Source organism: Rattus norvegicus, chromosome 7 (assembly GCF_036323735.1).
Source record: "Rattus norvegicus strain BN/NHsdMcwi chromosome 7, GRCr8, whole genome shotgun sequence".
Lineage (NCBI taxonomy): Eukaryota > Metazoa > Chordata > Mammalia > Rodentia > Muridae > Rattus > Rattus norvegicus.
Window position 1 is genome coordinate 118,717,890 of NC_086025.1, and position 22,089 is coordinate 118,739,978.

A 22,089-nucleotide genomic window follows, 5' to 3' on the forward strand; every position below is an offset into this window, starting at 1 on the left:
AATGCTGGTCCTTCGTCTCCACTGTGGGGCGCATCTCCACAGCTGGCAGCTCCCTCACACCCAGGATGTAGTTCCCATGGCGGCAGGGTTAAGGTGTGATGGTTGCCGTCAAAACAGTGTGTTTGCAATTATCACAAGATGTGGGAGCTAGCGTGTATGAAATAGACTTTAAAAAAAAAAAAAAACGAGAAAGCCTGAAGATCTGTTTAAATAAAATGCTATTTTTTTTTAAACTTCAAGACCAACCATGGATTCAGATGCCAAACACGTTCCTTATAATGAAATGTGGGTAAAGTTTTGTGGTTTGGGACATGTATTGTTGTTGTTGTTGTTGTTGTTGTTTTATAATGTATGAGTGTTTTGCCTACATGTATGCCTAGTGCCCATGGAGGGCAGAGGGGGTCATTGGATCTTCTGGAACTAGAGTTCCAGATGGTTGTGAGCTGCAATGTGGGTGCTGGGAATCAAATCCAGGTCCTCTGGAAGAGCAGTCAGTGCTTGAGCCGCCAAACCATCTAAGTCCTGAAGTGTTTGCATTTAAGGGGCCAAGGGTCTTGCACGGGATGTATATTCTCAGGAGAAACTGGGGAAATTGAGTTAACACCCCCCAGACTGCTTTTATTTTGCTGGGTGTTAAGAAATTTGGAAATAAGAAGGGAACGAGCACTTCCAAATGGATCCCCTTATTTCCCACTTGCTGCTTGGAGAACACAAGGAAGCCTTTGAAAAAGCATCCTTCTGGATCCTGAGAGTCAGGGGTAGAGCGCAGAATGGTTAATTGTCCCAAAGGTCTCTGAAACTTGTGAACAGCTCAAGATTAGGGTAAGGTCAGAGTGAGGGGGCCCTCGGGCTTTTGACAGCCATCCGTAACTGAACAAGTCTGTGTCTATGTGATAACTACTCTGGGGCGACAAGCAGCCAGTATCAAGGGAGAGACCTAGTAATGAGAGGTGGATGGATAGACATGCCCAATTCTGAAACACACTGAGACAGTAGCAGCCAGCTTTATGCGAGCATTCACAGTGAGACGAGATGGCTTGTGGACATGTACAGTCCATTCACACAGCAGCAGACAAATCTCACTGTCCCGAAAGCAGACATTTTCCCGTCTCCACCAGGCTAAATGCAAATGGGTTTTATCCGGACAAGTTTTAGCTGTGTCTTCTCGGTGGCTTTTCTGCGTGGGTGTCTAATGGTTTGCCAATGCATGAGCCCTGCTCTCTGGATGTCTGGACTCACGAGCTGCCCTGATGCAGTCCAGAATCCATGGCATAGTTCGATAACCAAGGCGGGGTCTTACTCTGCATCCCCTCACGTTCTATTCCCGTGCATAAAGAGTGATGCTTTAGAGAATAATCCGTCCTGAGGACTTTGAACTTTGGCTGCAGTGGGGATCATGTCTGAGTAGGTGAAAGTTATTGACCATGGAAATCAGCCTTGCAGTGTGTGGGCTGCCATGCCCTTGGACCTCACAGTTTAGGGAAGCATTTTGCTCAAGTATTATCATTGCCCCCCTACCCCACCCCACATACACATACTTTGAAAAATACTGCAGATGTTGCCAGATGAGGGCAGGGGAAACTTGGCTCACTTTCCCCGCTTGCTGCTTCCCAAGCGGGAACCTGAAGTCCTTGAAATTTCAGATTATGACCTCCATTATCCCTTCTCCAAAAATGTCCCTTTGTCCAGTGTGTTTTCCATTAGGAAAGACATCCTATTTCTGTTGTTTTGAAGTCATAGAGACAAGCCTGTCCTGCTGCATTCAGTGCGGAGCATTGACGGAGGAATGTCACTCTTAGAAAAGGTTCAGTTGTGCGAAGATGTGTAGGTGCACGAGACCCAGGAAGAAAGGAGGCTTGAGAAGGAAGCATGCAGCAAAGAAAGGAGTCTGAGTGGTGTAAATGTATGCAGAGCCAATGCTTTTTGAAAGGCAGAGTTGGGAGAGCTCATGTGCCAGTGATCAGCATGGGACCAAGCCACGTACGGCAGCACACACCTGTAATTCACATTTGGGCATCTAAGGCAGGTGGATTGTTGCTAGTTCTCCAACGGCATGGGCTAAACAGCAACAACAAAGGGGATGTAGGGTGGAAAGGTTGGCGGTGTCTTGGGCGTTAGCCAAAGCAGAAGTGGGCAGGATAAGGTGAACAATGAGAGGGTGAACTGCAGGTGGTGGACAGAGTGCACCCACCCTTGCCACCGGACCTGGAACCCAGATGGGACCATGAGAGTGGAGTCGGGAGTGTACATCCAGGCTGATAAGTGGAGGCTACCAGGAAGGTTGTTCTTAGCCATGTGGATGGCAGAGGTGACAGAGGAAGTCTCAGGTGGATGGCTTCCCCCTAGGAGGTTCCTTGCAGGATTCCAGGCTTGGAGCCGGCAGGCAGGGAACTTAGCAGGATTCAGAAGGAAAAGTGATACATGTGCGGCTTTCTTTTACACTACAGACCAAACATTATCAACTTTTCCCCTGCCCTATTCTCTACTTGGATGAATCTAATAAAGGTAGCTTTTAGTGTCTAGGGCAGAAGTCTAATGAAGGTGAATGTTTAACCACGCTCAAGGGCAGCTGATAATCTCAAAAGCAATAGAGGCAGAGACTTGGAGACGCGGGAACCAGAAGGAAGACTCCCGGCAGGACTTCCTTGACTGAGAAAGTACAATCCTACAATGAATTGTGACCTTTGGAGGAATGAATGAACTTAGAGGGGGCTTTCCGGATGGGAGAAAGCATCTTCTGGTAGGTATTTTAAAACACTACCTACCCACATGTGAAAGGAGGTTTGGTAGAGACTCTTCGAGAGTGAAACCTCAGGGAGATAAGGAGGTCATTGAAAACCAGACTTGGGGAGATGGTGTTGTGCATTGTGGCATAAGATGAACACATTCATACCCCAGTTTTTCTGAGAGCATCTTATTTAGACATATAAAGGTAAATTACCAAAAAGCCCGATAACACGGACTTAGTGATTTTCAGAATCCTCAGGGCTAGTCCCCTAGACTCTGCCAGTCCTTTTGCCAGGTCCCTGCAGTTTGCCGTCCGTCTCAGAACTCCAAACCCAAGCCTCCTTTGTGAGCTTGCTGTGACCCTCAAGCTCTGTGTCTTATTCTGAGCCACCCTGAACTCTTCCCTCTCCTTGATTTCTGCCCCTTCCCCCATCTCATTGACTACCCCCACTGGGGCTGGACTGAGGGAAACAAGCCAGGACAAGCTTCAGGGTCCTCTCCCAGCATTTAGTAGCTTTCACTTGGCCTGTGCCTCAGTTTCCTTGTCCATCAATGGGATGAATGCCAGTGCTTTTCCCAGATGGTTCTGCCTGGCAGGCTGTAAGAGCTGTATAGATGCTGGCTTGCCTTAACTCTAACTACCCATCAGCTCTTTCATCAGACTCTCATGCGTTTTCAGTGGTAACCAGAAAGGCACAGCCAAGACTACCCAGGACTGACGTTTTCTACTCCGGCATCTTCTAGTTCTTTTCTCACTCTTTGCTTCTTCCATAGATGAAGAAGACATGGATCCTCCAGGTCCTCCCTTACCCCCAGCGTTTGTTCCCTTCAGATCTCAGCTGAAGACTTCCTTCTTAGGCTCCTCCCTGAGCCTCTGGACAGAATGTCAGGTGCCTTCCTGTCAAAGCATGCATGTGCACATGCATGTGAGTGTACACGTGCACGTATGTGCATGTATGTGCATATGTGCTTGTATGTGTGCACATGTGCTTTTGTGTGTATGTGTGCCTGTGTGTGTGGTATGGCTGTTCCCATGTAAGCTGAGGAAAGTGGCTCTCCCTGAGACCCCTGTAGCTGCAAGATGCCATAGACTTCTGCTCATGCTCCACTCAGCTTGGTAGCAACCAGTGCACTCTATCTGTCTGAGATTTCTTCAAGGCTGCATCCAATGCTACTTCCTTCCTAAGTCTTCATGATTCTCCTCGAAATTGTGCAAGTGTGTGTGTGTGTGTGTGTGTGTGTGTGTGTGTGTGTGGAACCCAGAGGTTAACGCTTGTGTAGTGTATAGTGTGTGTGTGTGTGTGTGTGTGTGTGTGTGTAAGCCAGAAGTCAACACCTAGTATCTTCTCTGATTGCCCACCACCTTACTTAATTCCATTTATTTTGTTTTTAATCTGTGTGTGCCTGTGTGTGCCTGTGTATGTGCATGCTTGTGTGTGTATGTATGTGTGTGTATGCTTGTGTGTGTGTATGCATGTGTGTGTGTATGTGTGTGATCCACATGTATGAACACCTAGATGTCAGAGGCACTGGAGTCCCTGGAGCTGGGGTTTTGAGCACTGTAAGGTGCCCAGTGTGGGCACTGGGAAACTGCTGAGCTATCTCTCTAGTCCTCTGTACCTTACTTTTTGAGACAGAATCTCTCTCAGAATCTAGAGCTTATTGATTTGTGAGATCGACTTACCAAGGAGCTTCAGGAGACCACTATGTCTGCCCCTGCTGGGGATGCAGACACATGCCTCTGTGCCTAGATTTTGTGTGTATCCAGAGCTGAGGATCCCTGCTCTGGATCAGTCCTCATGCCTGTGCGACAGGCACATTACTACCAAGCCTTCTTCCTGGATACAGGATTCTTGCCCATCATATGCTCAGAGACTATTTGAATCTCTGCTTCTACTCATTCTGCCTCCTTAGAGTCTAGCAGTCACTTGTTCCTAGGTTCATTTATTTATTCAACAGATATTTATTGCATCCAGTGGGTGCCAGACTCTGTCCCGTGTGTGGAGCAAGCAGTAAGGAACTCTAGGGATCGCCCTTCCCTTCACTTTTGCAGTCCCTCTCCCGGGCTACAAGGAGGGGCAACTGGGTAATGAACCCTGACCTGTGGTGTGGAAGGACTCTGCAGAGAGGGTCTAGTGAACCCTCAGAGATGCGAGCACGGGGCTTAACAGTGACTCCGCTCAGCAGAGCAGAGCACGTTTGTCCTGGAATTTGGAATTTCCCTTAGCTAAAGGAAGTCGAAGGAAAAGTAGACTCGGTAAAAATTCACGAATCTGCGGAACCCACTTTCAGGTCTTCTCGCCGTGATCTCAGAAGTATTATGGGCTGAGTTAAACTCCTCTTGACCCACATCGGCTGGCGGGATCTAATCTTAGGTGATTATTAACTCTAATCAGGAGTCTAATGACCGATATTCAGGAAGCGTTGCCCATTTAATCACCACGCCTGCTTGTCCCCCTCCTGTCATGGATGGGTCCAGCAGCCTCAGAGCAGTGACCATCTTCCTCCGGCCAACAGGTCAGTGGCTTCCTGAGTTGGCCCCTGGGAGGGTAAGAACCGACTTTGGGGTATAGCAGGCTCAGCTCCATTCAGCTCGATTGGTCTGCAGGATGTAAATTGTCCTTAGACAAATATAAGCCTCTCATCCAGGCCTGTTTGCTAGAAGAATCTAAGATGGGTGTGAGCCAAGGCCACTCCTTGATTTGCTTGGTGAGTTTGGGGCACGGGGAGGACATCTATATTGTACCTGGGAGATCGTGAGCTCATTAGATCACGTGGAAGCAGAGCCGGTCACCGATGTTTCTGGACAGGGCACCCTGGTTGCCCGCTTGTGTGCGTGGGAACCCAGGCAGTGAGGTGGATCTGAGGGGTTTAGTTTTTCTTTTAGAACCAGGTTGTTAAGATGACTGCATGTCATTTACACAGAGTGAAACCCATCTGTCCTCTCTCTACAGTTCTTGGAGGTTTGGGAAACCTACCAGATCCCTTTCTTCTTGCTAGACGTCAGCTAAGGTTTGATCCCTTGGTTAGCGGCCCCACTGCCATTGACACCAACCTCTCTACTTCTCTCTCCCACACCGCCTGTCCCTGGCTCTCCTCTGCCTTCACCTCAGCCACATTCTCTGCAGCATCTCAGATTACAGCCAGCAGGAGTTAGAGTTCTCCCTTTGAGGCAGCTCAAGAGGGCCCTGTGCGTCCACCCTAGGTCTCAGGATGGTCACCATCTTAGTCTCTGTAGTACTATTCTGGAGTACAAGCTGTGGGCTCCAAGGATAGGGGTTTCTCCTGACCCAGGAGGTAGATGTCTGAATCATCCAGCAGAGCCACATGCCTATGCATGTCCTTGGTTCTCTAGCATTCGTGATGGCCGCAGCCCTTCTGCCCCATAACCCGCCAGGGCGGCCCTGCTTCCTTTTGCTTCAGAAAGTATCCATTCTGGGTCTGCAGCCACATTTCTGCTTTAATGTTATGTAGTGCGTCTATGTATATGTGTGTGCACATTCATGTGTGCGAGGGAACACATGTGGAGGTCAGAGAACAACTTTGTGGGGAGTCTGTTCTGGCCTTCCACTTTGTGGAGACAGGGCTTCTTTTATGAGTGCCTGTAAAGTGTGTGTTCCAAGCTAGCTGGCCTGAAAGCTATCCAGGGTTCTCTTGTCTCTACCTCCTTCACCACAGGAGTGCAGGCATTAACAACAGGCCCCACTGCATCCCGCTTTTTATGTGGTTCTGAGGATAGCACTTGGGTCGTCATGCTTGCACAGCTAGCCTGTCCACTGCTGAGCCATCTCCCAAGACCTGTGCTTCCCCACTTTGATGAAGATGTCTGTGACTTTGCCTTAGGCCTAACCTCTACCACTACAAACTTGCTTTAACCTTATTGTTGGTGACTCATTTGCAAATTACACCCATCTCTAAGGGATAGTGAGTTGATATTGAACATTTCTGTAAGGAACACAGACCAACTGTTCCCAAGGCACCCCACACACACCCACACCCACACCCTGAGCTCACTGCAGAACCATCTGCCATGAGAGAGAACAAGATGAGAAGGTCTGGACTCAGGAATGCAAACCACCTCCAAGCTGACCCTCCCTTGGGGAGGTGTGGGACTTTGAGGTCACCGTTATTCCTTAAATGCGGACCTGGCAGGGGGAGCTAGTAATGGCCAAAGAGAGAGGCTGTGACTGGTCATCTGGTCATGCCAATAATCAGGAGCTGATGTGGTAGTGGCCTTGCACAGGACAGGGGTGAGGTGTTCACAGTTATTGTTATGGCCTAGTATGGCAGCTGCCCCTTCCCTGCATGAGTCCAGTGTTAGGGGAGAGCTAGCATGCTCTCTTCTTAGGGTGTGGATGAATGGAGAAGACAGGGGTGGGAAGAAGCAGAAGGTGGGGAATGTCATGACTTCTGGTCCCAGCAGAGAGAGGAAGGAGAGACAGTGTTCATGATTCCTGGCCAGTTTCAAAGTCACTCTGTGATTAGGTCTGAGCCCCTCTCCTTGAGATCATGCACAGATAGCTAACATGTAGTTGCATGGTCCCCTCATGGCCCGCTGATAAAAGCACATGATACACTTCACAAAACGGGGAAAGAAAAAGAGGAGCTCGCCACAGATGTGCAAAACCCATCCACCATCCTTAGCCATCAGGGAAATGTTAATCAGAATTGCATCAAGTTTCTGTCTCATCCAACTCAGTCGGAGTGGCTTCAGGAAGAAAACAAACAACATTAAGTGCTGGCGAGGTTGTGAGGCAAGAGCAAGTCACACAGTGTTGGTGGAGGTGTAGGCTGGGCCAGCCATCGAGGGAACCAGTGTGGAGGTATTTCCAAAACTAAAAATAGAACTGCTACATGCGTGCGTGCGTGTGCGTGCCTGTGTGTATGTGTGTGTACATGGTCCAGCTAAACACTGGAAGGACTCTCAGGCAGTATACCTCAGAGACACTTGGACAGCCACATTTATTTTGGCACTATTTACGGCAGTCAAGATGAGGAATCAGCCTTGCCCTAGAGGCCCATCAGCAGATGAGTGGATAAAGAAATGGGAGGCACACAGGCAAAGGAGTTTTATTTAGTCACAAAGAGGAGTGGAATCTTGTACATTTTGTCAGAAAATGTACAGAACTAAAAAAAAAATCACTGTGTAAACCTGGTAGTAGTGGTGGTGGTGGCAGTGCACACCTTTAATCCCAGCATTCGGGAGGCAGAGGCAGGTGGATCTCTGTGAGTTTGAGGCCAGCCTGGTCTACATAGAGAGTTCCAGGACAGCCAGGGCTACAAAGGGAAATCCCGTCTCAAAAAAAAACAAAAACAAAAACAAAAACAAAAACAACAACAACAACAACAACAACAAATGACTGTGCAAGTGAAATGAGACCCAGAAAGGCAGATGCTGCTGCTTTCTCTCATGCAGGGTCTATATTTAAAAACATAAAACATATATGATATGGAAGTCACGAGGAGCTCCAGGGGAAAGAATGAGGTTGAGAGAGAGCAAGAGAAATTAGTGGGATGGCTAGAAAGGCAAAATAGCCCATACTTCTGCTCACCAGAGGAGTGAGTCAGGATCTAAGCACATACATGACATGGACGGAGAAGGAACATTCAGGGTCAGAGGCAAGTGCAAGGGGCGGGGAGCGTGGTGTGGAAACAAGCGAAGGATAATTATATGTGGGTGAAATGTGACCTAAGTCCAGTATTCTGTACACTTAAATATTATAATGAATGGCAGAGGAGCAGTCCCAGGGAGATGCATGTGCCACAGTAAGTGAGAGGGGAAGCCAGTGGTGATGTCCGAGGGGACCGTGGAAGGAACTGTGGGAGAACAGCCAGCCACTCCTGGCCATGTGCTGAGGTCCTTAACTCACACACACTGAGAAAGTGACTGTCATGTGAAGCCAGAGGAAGCAGCTTCCATACGTTAAAGGGATTCACAACATTGTTCACCACCTCAAAAGAGCAAAGGGAAGGGACTGAGGAGATGCCCAGCGGTTTGAGTACCTGCCCTGCAAGACTGGAGCACCAGCCCCTGATCCCACATAAATGCCTGGTGTGAGTGGCAGCCCAGCTGTCATGGTAGCCTCAGAAAGTGGAGAGCAGGCTAGCCAGTGAGACCAGCCACATTGGTGAGCTCTGAGTTCAATTGAGACACCCTGCCTCAATGGAAAAGCAGAGAAGCAATGGAGGATGGTTGCCACACATGGACCCACGCACATGCAAAAACATACATATATACACAAGCAGGCATGCACACACATGGACCCACACACAAGCAAAAACATACATGCATACCACATACACACATGAAAGTGGGAAAGGGGTGGAGGGGGGATGAAAAGGATAATGTATGGGTGACAAGTCCAAACTTCAAAGGGACACAGAAATAAATGCTCAACCAGTGAGCGAAGGCAGTCACTTCATGCCTCCAGGTAATAGGCTCTTAAAAGAAAGAAGAGTGCGCCTGGAGAGGTGCTTAAGGTGGCTGTTCTTCTACAAGACCTAGTTTCTGTTCCAAACACCCACATGGTGGCTCACAACCGTCTTATGCAAGTTCTGGATGACCTGATGCCCTCTTCTGGCCTGTGTAGGAACTTCATGCACATGCTACATAGACATACAAGCAGGCAAAGTGCCATAAAATAAAATAAATTAAAATTAAAATTAATTTAAAAATATATATTTTATCCGAGTGGCATGTTGGCAGACACCTTTAATGCCAGCACTCATACAAATGTCTGAGTTCAAGACTAGAATGGTCTACAGAGTGAGTTCCAGGATAGCCAGAGATAGAGAAATACTGTCTTGAAAAAAAAAAAACCAAACAAAAGAAGATTAAAGAGGTAAAAATTATATTCAAATATTCTCAAATTAAATGTAGTAGTATGCAGAAATATGCAGAAGTACAACATGTTTTAGCCACATGGTCAAGGAGCCAATAAGAATGCAAGTGGACTGTTTTAAGTATTTGGAAAATATTTGAAAAAAAAAACAAGTAAAAATTTTGACCTCTGAATTTCACAGTACTGATGGGATGAAAAAGAAAGATCAGTGTAATTCAAAATATTGATTGGATAAAGAAGAAAGTTGTAATACAGGTAAAGCAGTAGACCAAAGTCCAAAGAGAAAAGTGCAAATAGACTCTCCTCAATCTGAGACAGGATCTGGGAAATACCTCCCACCTAACAGCAAAGGCTCAAAGCTCTTTAAAATTAGGCAGAAATTTATTATCTAGTTGTTTTGAGCATTGCCATGTAAACACTAGACAATGCAATAGGACAAGAAAAATAAAACTCATACGTCCTGGGAAAATGTTGTCAACTTTTGTTTATCAAAAGACACTTGGGAAATGAAAAGTAAAGTCACAGATTTGGAGTAAGACAAAAAAAATTATAAAGCGTGTAGGAGAAAAACGCTACCCCTGAAACACTGCGGGTGTCAGTGAAGGAGGACAGTCCCTCCTGTGGTGCTGTGGCCAGTGGCATCCATTAGACTACAACCACACATCTAAGAGTGTGGAGTCAGTAAAAACAGCAGTGGGGAGTGGGAGGAAGTGTGCCAGTGAGCATGTGTGGGATACTTTTAGGGCAGTGAGATGGCTCTGTGTTAAATCATATCGTAGATGCCATGCCAGCATGGCTGCCAAAAGCCACAAAATGCATTCAGCCCAACAGTGATCTCCAATGGTAACTAGGGACTTCGACTATTAATATGACAATTTTGGCTGATCAGTGAGGTAACAAATTTCCTCTCCCCAGTGCAACATTTTAATAATAGGGGAACTGGGCAGAACTGGAGTGGTGTATGGAAACCATGTCTTACTCACCTTTCTACAAACCTTGAAATCCATTGCAACAATGGATTAAAAACTAAAAGCGTATATCATAGACCTAGGAATAAATTTGAGAAATACATGCAAGGTGCCTGCTAAGAAACCTGATGATATCGTTGGAAGAAATTAAATATAGTTTGTCCTGGGTAGTTTTTATTGTCAACTTGACACAACCCAAAGTCACTTAGGAAGAGGGAAACTTAACTGAACAATTGCCTTGGTCAAGTTGAACTGTGGGCTTGTTTGAGAGATTGTCTTGGTTAATGATTGATGTGGGAGGGTCCAGCCCACTGTGGGTGGTACCATTCCTAGGCAAGTGGGTCTAAAACATAAGAAAGCCAGCTGAGCAAGCCAAAGTGTGAGTTAGCTAGCAGCCTTCCTTTGTGGTGTCTGCTTCAGTTCCTGCCCTGACTTCCCTGGTGATGGATTGTGTGATCGGAAGTGGCAAAGTGAACTCTTTCCTCTCCCAGGTATCACAGTAACAGGAAGGCAAACCATATCGTAAACGAAGTAAATAGACGGGCATACCATGTTCATGGAAGGGATAGCTCAGTAATCGAAAGATGTTAAGTCCCTTTTAAAAAGCTCTCTATGACTGGGACACTGCTGTATAAGACCCCCCATATACATGTTTAGTGGTGTTGATACTGAGGATACTACACAGCTGGTTGTTGGTTCTTTGAATGTCTGGGAGCAACCTAAGCATGCCCTTTCCCAGGAGGCTGCAGGATGCCTGTGATGGCTATTTTTGGTTGTCAGTGAACCACCTCTAGAATCAATTGAAAACAAGCATCTGAGCACACCAGATGTGAGGTATTTTCTTGACTGGATTATTTGAATCTGTCAGACCCACCCTATGTCTGGCCCACACCTTCTAATGGCAGGCCAGAAAAAGGGACACGGAAGAAGGAAGCTTTGGGGGTTTGCCTGCCTGTCCTCCTGGCTGGCAAGTTCATTCATCCTGTTACGGAGGCATTCCTCTGCAGCTGCTAGAACCTGCCTCTTCAGGGTTCCAATGTAGACGGAAGACTAACAGCTCTTTAGGAGTTCCCTGGAACTCTGCCATCAGATTGATACCGCCGAAACACCCGGTCTCGTGGGCTGAACAACTAGATTCTTGACCTTTTTCCTATCAGGAGACAGTCTTGTTGGGCTACTCAGACCATGACTGAGTGTAAGCCACTCAAATAAGTCCCCTTTAAGATAGATTGGTAGATGATGATCGATAGATAGATAGATAGATAGATAGATAGATAGATAGATATACAGATTGATATATAGATAAATAATTCTTAGATTATAGATGATGGATAGATAGATAATTAGTAGATAGATGATAGATAGATAGATGATAGATGATAGACAGAAAGATGACAGACAGACAGACAGACCGTTCTATCAATTATGTTCTTTTAGAGAACCTTGGTTTGATACAGTATCTATTAAGAATCTTATAGCAAGAGTATCATCATTCCTTCCTTCCTTCCCTTCCTCCCTCCCTCCCTCCCTCCCTCCCTCCCTCTTTCCTTCTTTCCTTCCTTCCTTCCTTCCTGACTGTCCTGGAACTTGATATATAGATCAGGCTAGCCTCAAACTCACGGAGACCCACCTGCCTCTGCCTTCTAAGCGCTGGGATTAAAGGTGCGTGCCATCATGCTCTAGCTTCACACTTTTCTTAAGCAGCTACTGCTGCTCCCGTCCCTTTAGGTGACAGTCACCCTGTCTCTTTAAGAAAGGCTTTGCCTTGCAGTCTGCCCTCTTTTTTTCAACATTGCTGTTATCTGTAGCAGGCTCCTCCCATAGGCTCGTTGCTTAGCATTGTCAGGGAGCACTCAGTGTTCAGACATTAGCACCAGTACAAAATACGAAACTCATTTCATAGCTACTGATGAGACGGTGTGTGTGTGTGTGTGTGTGTGTGTGTGTGTGTGTGTGTGTGTGTGTGTGTGTATGTGTGTGTGTGTGTGAGAGAGAGAGAGAGAGAGCATGTGTGTGTGTGCATGCATGTGTGTGTGAGAGAGAGCATGTGAGTGTATGTGAGTGTGTGTGTGTGTGAGAGAGAGAGCATGTGAGTGTGTGTGTGTGAGAGAGAGCATGTGAGTGTGTGTGTGTGAGAGAGAGAGAGAGCATGTGAGTGTGTGTGTGAGAAAGTATGTTTGTGTGTGTGTGAGAGAGAGCATGTGAGTGTGTGTGTGTGAGAGAGAGAATGTGTATGTGTGTGAGAGAGAGAGCATGTAAGTGTGTGTGTGTGCATGTGTGTGTGTGAGAGAGAGCATGTGAGTGTGTGTGTGAGAGAGCATGTAAGTGTGTGTGTGCGTGCATGTGTGTGTGAGAGAGAGCATGTGAGTGTATGTGAGTGTGTATGTGTGTGTGAGAGAGCATGTAAGTGTGTGTGTGTGCGTGCATGTGTGTGTGTGAGAGAGAGAGCATGTGAGTATGTGTGAGTGTGTATGTGTGTGTGAGAGAGAGCATGTGTGTGTGAGAGAGAGCATGTGAGTGTATGTGTGCGTGCATGTGTGTGTGTGAGAGAGAGCATGTGAGTGTGTGTGAGTGTGTATGTGTGTGTGAGAGAGAGAGCATGTGAGTGTATGTGGGCAGGCCTCAGGTAGGTCATCAGTCAGAACCTAAGAACCAAGCTAAGGTGAGTCAGGGAGTCAGGGAGTGGCTCTTCCACCTGGGGGTGTCATGGGGGAGGGAGACTTGTGGGAGGTATTTGAGTGCCCTCAAATGGGCAAAGATGAGTGATGCTTCAGGTCAAAGGAACGGGGACGGGGGGATCCTGGCAGCTGGAAAGCAAGTGATGGTCTGGCACGTGCTGACCATCTTACATTGGCCAGACAATTGAGTGTGCGAAGGAAAAATGGGGAAAAAAATGCGTTCAACTATTCACTGAGTTCTCTGTGTCAGGCATCATTCTGTGAGCCCCGAACATAAAACCCCATCTCCAGTAGAGAGGGGGTAGGAAAGTGGGTATGGTGGCTGAGGTTAGGCCTGGTAAGGTAAAACGGAGACAGGTGCAGTGGGAAGAGCAAGCTTAGCTTGGGCCAGCTGGGTCTGGAACACTGCGGGGTAGCCACGAACGGCCTGGGGAGAAGGAAGTATGATGCGGGAGAGTTGAGCTCAGGTTTGAACCCGAAGAGCAGACTGGATCAGGGATTGTCCTGGCAGTGCAGGCTAGGCTAGGCTAGGAGCAACCAGCTAGGCTCATGCAAGGAGCAACGAGTCAGTGGATAGGAATGCCCAGAGAGGATAACGTGAGGTCCCAGGAGAGAGGTAGTGGCAGGTCACTATGGTGCCCATCATGAGGCCTATTTGGAACTCTGTGTGAGTAGCATGGGCTCCTTCATGTCAGGATCCTTCCTGTCAGGCTGAGGGCAGAGCTGAAGGTGGCTAAAGTGATTACAGAAAGCTTGGGCAGGTTGTAGCCCTGACAAGCAAGGGGGCTAAGTGGGATGGCACTACATTGTGTGCGGACAAGGAGACCTTGACTCAGATCTAAGACCTAGCAAGCTTCCAGGCATGACATGGCCTTGGGTGAGACCACGCCTTGATCTGACACCCCAGCTCTGCCAGCACACACAGGTGGTTGATAGCCATGTTACATCCTCAGCAGGAGTAAAACGATCAGGATTCACCCTCAGGATTATGAACCCTCCCCACCCCCTGCATGTGAACCTTGTGGTACGGAGTAGACGGAGCACTGTGGCCAGAGTCTGGGGTGGGGGGGCAGGGATGAGGCTACCAAGCAGGATGGGGATGAGAGGGTTGAGTGAGAGCCTTTCAAAATAAACGGCATGGAAGGACAGCAGACAGTTCGAAGGAGACCAGCTGTACTTGTGAGCAGAAATAAAAGAGCGAGGTCACACAGGGCTGTGCTGGGTTCAAGGCTTGCAAACAGCTATGCCTAATCTCAGGTATGCCCTCTTGCTGGTAGAGTGGCTGCACAGAATTCTGCAGAGGCGTCATGACTTCAGAGGATGCTCAGCTTGCTCCTGCATTGGGCCCTGGACGATCCCATGGTTATTGGGTCAGAAGCACGTCTATCCCCTTGAGGTCTCACTGATAGTGGGATTCTTATTGGGGTGTGTGTGTGTGTGTGTGTGTGTGTGTGTGTGTGTGTGTGTTCATCTCATACACATGTCTGTGTATGCATGTGTGGGGAGCACACATGGACATGTGTGTACATGTATGTGGAGGCTAGAGGTCCACGGTCCTCCCTCTATTACTCTTCCACATTAGGTTTTTGACACTGGGTCTCTTACAGAACCCAGACCTCATTAACTCCATCAGGCTGGTCAACCAGCAAGCCCCCAGGATCCCCCACCTCTGGGATTGCGAGTGCTTGCCACTGTGTGCCACCACACCGGGTCCTTTATGTTTCCTGACTCTTTTATTTTTATGATGAGCTTTAAAGGGTAGAATTCCATTTCTCCCCCAAATGGATTCCCTTCTGTCCCCTTAGTGTCCGTGCCTCCTTAAACCATATTTGTCCTTATTTTCCCTTCAACCAGTTATGACAGGAGGTGCCTGACTTAGGAGTCTCCTCCATAAGCCCTGAATGGGGTGGGCGCTGTGGGCCTTCACTCTCTTACTTGGAGGTGGACAAAATAGTTTTTGCTTCTAGGTTTCTTTTATTGGTAGCACTGAATAAGAATGGAAGCTATGTGGCTCTGGGGACCGCTCGTTCCAAACAGGAAAGCCTTGTACACATTTCCAGCTGGCAGAGGGACAAGGCCGATGGCATGCAAATGGAGAGAGGGCTGGAGCCTATTTAAGAACCCAGCTTGAGAGTGAGACACAGGAGACCTTGGGCTAGAAATTCTCAACGTGCAGGACCAGCTGTGCAGACACCTCCCAGAAGCACTCCTGAGAGGTACTAAAGACGTTTCTATGTTCTGCTTAAGACGGTGAGAGCCACCAATGGCATCCCTTGAAGGTGTCCTCAATGCAGTCTGAAAAGGAAGCCATGGGTAGGTTTCAGATGCAGGGAGAGAAGGCAACAAAATACAACGCCTAACCCTTAACCAGGCCCTGTACTGGAAAGGGTTAGGTTACCTCAAAAGATTTGAATGTGAATCACAGATTAAGGAGTTGTGTCTCCTTAAATTTGCTGAAAGCCGTCAGTGTAAGCTGGTGTGTGGAAAACAGCTGGTGTGTGGAGTTCGTAGCAAGCACACAGTCCAGTACTTGGTTGATGGGGCCATGATGCATCCTCTGATCATACGCACACACACACACACACACACACACACACACACACACACACACACACACACACACCTGTGTTCTCATGCCTGCCCAACTGGGGAAGAAATTACCGTGGACCTGACAACTGCTGCAACCTGTTGGTGTGGTCCTTCTCGCTCAGTGTGAGTCTTTGAGAGGCAACAAGGCCAATGCATTGTTGGGCTCTTCAGGAGCTCCCTACTGCTTGCGGCAGAGTAGCATTCTGTATTGCATTGAGGGCAGACCACAGTGGGCAAGCTTTTCACCCACAAAAATACATCTAGGCTGCTTCCAGCTTGGGGCTGCTGTCTATTGGTAGGCAGTTATATGCCAGTTTCTGTTCCTTTTTTTCTTTTAAAAAGGATGTATTTATGTTTGGGGTGTGTGTGTGTGTGTGTGTGTGTGTGTGTGTGTGTGTGTGTGTGATCAGAGGATGCATGCACGTGTGTACCTGCATAAGTTTATGTTCATTACATGTGTGCAGTGCCTGTGAGGACCAGTAGAGGGTGTCGGATCCCCTAAAACTGGAGTTAGAAGCATTGTGAGCTGCCCGATGTGGCTGCTGGGAACCTGTACTGGCTCTTAGCCGCCGAGCCATCTCTCCAGCCCTCCATTTTTTTTTTTTAATCTTAAAGATTCTATTGGCGTGCAGTTCACACTGGTTCACAGGGTGTCATCCCACCACAGTGATGTAACTCTTGCACAGTGGGCAATCGCTGTCCATCAGTTGTCTGCAGGCATCCCGGCTCCTCCCATGAAAGCCACAGATCTACATCCTAAGTGGCCTCTTCAGGAACCAGACAGTCGAGTCTCTGTGATGACTTGTCTGCTGGAACATATGCCCATTCCTTTTATTGCCAAAATACCCCATTGTGTGGACAGGCTGCATTTGACTTTACTATCGTTTGGCAGGGTTACATAGTTGAAATACTATCTCAAACAACAACAATGTGGAACCATAAGTTCCCATACAGCATGGCTTCAACTTTATTCAACAAATACATGAATTCCTTCATTTGAGTTAACCCTAAACTTGTCATTTACAGTGTGATATTATTTTCCTTTAAAAACAAACAAAAAAATCCATAGCCTTCTGTTGGCTTTCTTTAGATTTTTTTATAAGTATAATTTTTATTTATTCCTCAAGAATTTGATACACACATACAATGCATTTGTATCACACTTGCCCCTCCCCCTCACTGTATCTCCCCCACCCCCCAGCAAAACTTCAGCCCCAGCACTGCTGGGCAAGCATAACTGTGCATCCTTGGCCTTGCTCCTGACCAGGGTCCAGAGACTCTCATTAATCTCACCATGAACCTTAGTGTCGGTTCGGTAGATGTTCATTCTCAAGGTGACTTCATCTTCCCTGTTCTGAACTCATTGAGGTTTTGTTCATATGCTTCCCAATGTCTTTTCTTTAGCTATTGATATGATGGTATGTGTTTCTCAATGTTAAATTTCATACCTGAAATCCATCTCATGTGGCGGTGGCATGTTGGTTCTTTTTTATTTTATTTTTTATCTGTTTATGTAGTTTTGGATTCGATTTGGTAATATTTTACTGAAGAACTTTATGTTGAAACTCATGAGCACAATACATCTGTTGCTTTCCTTCTTTTGATTGACTTTGCTGGGTTTCTGAGCAGTACGAGCTTCATGAAAATGCATTTCCTTTTTGTTCCAGTTAGAATTAACTGACGATTTGACAAAGCCTTGAATTACCCAGAGGATGTTGCTCAAAACAAAAACAAAGATCCCTGTATCTTCTGGGTTTGACCCTCATATCTTTATCAGGTTAGTCTGTGTCTGCATCTGAGGGAGATTGCTTTGATGGGCAATTGATGTAGGAGGGGATAGCCCACTAAGGGCAGCACCATTCCCTAGGCAGTTTGACTATATAAGAAGGCTAGTTAAGCATGGGTCTGTGTATAGCAAGCAGTATTCTGTGGTTTCCGCTTCAAGTTTCTGCTTGAGTTCCTGTCCAGACTTTCCTCAGTAATGAACTATGACCTGGAAGTGTAAGTCAAGTAAATCTTTACTTCCTACATTGTTTTGGCCATAGTGTTTTATCATAGCAACAGAAACAAGACAGGAATACCTCATTTTTAAAAGGGGGTTATATAAGATTGTTGTATGGATTCTGCTTTAGATATTTTTGTAGAATCCTCCAGTAAACACAGCTGAAGCAGGGAATTTCTTTGTTGGGATATTTTTAAGTCGTGAATTTAATTTTGTGGCCATCAACCTATTGGTGACGTCCTGACAATACCTTTTGGAGAATTGGTCCATTTCTTCTCACTGGTTTTATATCCAACACTGGTGGCCTGTATCTTGACTGTATCAGTCTAGCTGAAAGTTTGTCAATTTGATTATTTTCCCTGAAGATCCAACTTTTTCTTTCATTGATTTTCCTGATTTTTTAACTTAATCGATTGATCTTCTCATTTTATTATTTCCTTCCTTCACTCGCTTTGCATTTTCTTTGCTATTATTTCGTTGCTTACTGAGGAAGAACCTTACATTACTGATCTGAGCCCTCTCCTCTCCTCTCTCCCCTGTGTGGGTATTAAGGCTAGGAATTTCTCGCAGCCGTATTCCTGCAGCTTCTCGTGATTCTGATGTGATCGAGATTGTGTTTTCATTTACTTCTATATATTCCAAATCTGTTTTGAGACTTCCTCTTGACTTGGGTGTTGTTTTGAAGTGTGTGACACCTTTAAAATTTACGTTGTGTTTCCCTTGTTAACTCTAATCTGATTCCATTGTTATTAGAAAACACACTTATTGTGATTTTTTTGATTATTTTAAAAGCATTAAAGTTTACTTACTGGGCCAGGTATGACACATGGCAGAACCCAGGTGTATGCTGGGTGGGTCTTGTGGTCCTCTTGTAATTCCAGACTCTGTGGAAATAGGATTCCTAGAGCGAAATGGCTAACAAAAGTAGACACATCAGCAAACTCTTTGAGAGAGCCCACCTTGATCAATAAGGCAGAATAGCAACTAAATCCTTATGTCAGCCTCCAGCCTCCATACACATCCTCACGCACACGTACCTGTATACACACACATGTATATGCATGCATAGATATGTGTGTATATGTGCATGTATGTGTGTATATATGTGTGTTTATGTATATGTGTGTATGTGTGCATGCATATGTGTGTATGTATGTGTATGTGTTTATCTGTGTATGTGTATATATATGTGTGTATATGTGTGTGTATATGTATGTGTATATGTGTGTATGTGTTTATGTGTGTATGTATATATATATGTGTGTGGATATGTGTGTATGTGTGTATATGTATGTGTTTATGTGTGTATGTGTGTATATATGTGTGTATGTGTGTATATATGTGTGTATGTGTGTATATGTGTATATGTGTGTATGTGTTTATGTGTGTATGTATGTGTATATGTGTGTATGTGTTTATGTGTATGTATATATGTGTGTGTGTATGTGTATATGTGTGTATATGTATGTGTTTATGTGTGTATGTGTATATATGTGTGTATATGTGTGTATGTATTTATGCATATGTGTATATATATGTGTGTGTATATGTGTGTATGTATGACACGGAGAGAGAGAAATGGAAAAAGTGAAAGGTTATAATGAGCTGAGTTGTGTATAAGCAGTGTAAGTATTTCTCACAGACTGGAAGGCTGGGAATCCCAGAATAGAGTTGTTTCCTGTTGCTTAGAACCTCCTTGCTTAGTCATTACCTGGTAAAGAGAGGAAGTGGCCCACTGGGCCCTGTCTAAGTGCTCTTTTACCATCCATCCTCTGAGCCAGAAAACTCCGAAGGACACGTTTCCTTATACTGTTGCCTTGGGGGTAAGAATTTCAGCATGCGAGCTGTTGGAGGGACACAGGCTACCAATCTATTGATCTGCCACAGGTGGAGTGCTCTGTTTATTTAGATTAGAACCAGTTGATGAGCTGTGCTCCCCAGCATTCCCATAACCAAGCAGACTTTCTATTCTAACTTTATTAGCCCCGAAGAGCAAAGTGCTAGACTTGCCCTAATCTTTCAGCTCTATCAGGTTTTGCTTCATGAATTTGAAGGCCCTGTTTTCTTCTTACACATAGAGGATTGTCACACATTCCCAAATCCCTTAACAGCAGTTAATCCTCTTGGTATCACACTTTTAAAAAGATCACAGTAGCCTTGTAGTGTTCTTCCTTCCCTGCTTTCTTGAGAATTCATTAATCCCAATGTGTCTGCATCAGTGTGGACAATCATATGTCATCTGATGATTTTTTGTATCATATTTTCTAACACTCAAAATGAAATCTAATGACAGGCTTGAAGATGGATCTAATTTTGAGGTTTAAGCAAAGATTTGAATAAATATGCAGAAAGCAATGTCTACCAGATTTTCGGGCATATACACAAGGACTTATAGATCAAGATATCAAGTATATACCTAAAAATCTTTATGAAACCTCATGTCCAGGGGCTGGGGAGATGACTCAGTCTCTTGCAGTGGACTGGGGTTGGGTTCTCAGCTCCCACATGATGGCTCACAAAGTATTTAGCTCTGGGTGATACACCAGCCTCTTCTGGACTCCATAGATACAAGGCATGCATGTGGCACATATACATACATGCAAACAAAACACTCATGCACATAAACATTGCTTTAAAATAAACAAGGATCTCAGGTGTTAACCCAAGGGCTATACTAAGCTCTTTAAGCATAATGGTCAATTTACTTTGAAATTATGTAAACAGTAGTAGAAAATGTTATGCTTCTGTTCATCAGAAGAGAATGTGGATTTTAAAAAAACATCGAAGGGGCTGAAGACCTGGCCTAGCAGATATAAGTGCACTTACTATGAAATAAAGGAATCTGAGTTCAAATGCAAGTATTCATGCTAGAAGCTGAGTATGTATGGGAATGCCTGGAACTCCAGAATGGATGGGTAGGGACAGGAGAATCCTGGATGCTTGTTGGTCAGTCGGCCTGGCTCATATAGTGAGCTTCCGGTTCAGTGAGAGACTGGGTCAAAAACTAAAGTGGAAATTGATAGAGGAAAGCAGAAAGCACCAGTATCCTGCTCTGGACTCCAAATGTGCACACATGAGTGCACACACTCATTCATATATATATATATATATATATATATATATATATATGCACAATTTAAAAGAGCATTTATAAAGAATAGGAAAATACCAATCTAAATGACCTTATTAAAGCCAACTTATTTTATATGTGTGAAAATGACCAGCCCCCTTTTCCCAAAAGGATTAACAGCCAGTTTATAACAAAAAAACTCAGACAACATGGATTCTGCTTTTGGAGGTGGGGGGAGTCAGGTACAGTGCGGGTGGTTCTTCGAGGATAGAGGCCCTGACTTGAGGATGGCCAGGCTGCCACACAGTAGAGAGATTGAGGCAGAGCTTGCAAACTCTAAGTTGAAGAACTGGGAGAGGACAGTGTCCACAGCCCTCCAGGCAGATAAGAGGAGAAAGATAGCTCTGGCCCCAGACATCTGGCAACAAACTTTTGGGTGCATGTCTGTGAACAGAGCTAGACCAGGAGCCAGAAAAAGAACCAACCAGAGAGGTTTAGAGGGAAGGAATGTCCAACATTCCTGCTGGTCCAGGCATCTGACCCCTGCACGGGTCTAGGAACTACACCAGTGACTCCCACTGCCAACCCGGGAGCCCTCATGCTCCAAGGGGAACTGGAGAGATTCCTCCTCAATAGAGGGGCACAATGACCTGGCATAACACATGGCTGTGCTCCTGGCTAACAAATTGCAAAGACAATATACAGAAAGACCAGAATTGTCTAAGTAATCTTTCTGCATCCCAGAACAAAGGTGAAGACTATTTCTAGGGACATAAGGCTGTCCCACAGCAAGCAAGAAAAGATCACAAACCAGACATCCAACTGAAGGTTGCTAGTCATTGGAAGACTCAGGAAGAGAGGCCCCCATAATGAGGATAAAAAATCAATGCTTTGCAATGTAGCAGGAATGGCCATGGATATTGGATTTAGCAGCCGAGTACATTGAAGTCATTATGATTGAATTTCAAAGGTTCAGAAAGTCAAGTGGAGTCATCATGGATGATATTATAACAAAATTGAGCTTCTCTAATGGAGATTGCAAGAGCTGAGATATCAAACACACTGAGTGGGGTTGGTGGCAGAGTAGACATTGCAGAAGGAAAACTGGTAAGGTTGAGCATAGTCAAGAGAGCCATTTAAAATGAAATAGACAGGGAAAAGACTATTTTTTTTTCAATGAAAATGGCGTCAGTGGGGGTTGGGGATTTAGCTC

At 45.7% G+C, this 22,089-nt stretch overlaps 1 protein-coding gene across 5 annotated transcripts in view; it reads left to right on the top strand.

Annotated features, from left to right (window-relative positions):
• The window catches only part of Ppara (peroxisome proliferator activated receptor alpha), a 68,463-nt gene that overhangs the window by 5,629 nt on the left and 40,745 nt on the right, over positions 1 to 22,089 (top strand). For 3 of the 5 annotated variants that reach the window (XM_006242154.5, XM_006242153.4, XM_006242152.5), the window contains exon 3: positions 3,502 to 3,617. The exons of the other annotated variants lie outside the window; for them this stretch is intronic. In XM_006242154.5, coding sequence (XP_006242216.1) covers positions 3,513 to 3,617 — 105 coding nt within the window. In that variant the 5' untranslated portion in view covers positions 3,502 to 3,512. The remainder of the gene's footprint in view (positions 1 to 3,501; positions 3,618 to 22,089) is intronic. 5 annotated transcript variants of the gene reach the window in all.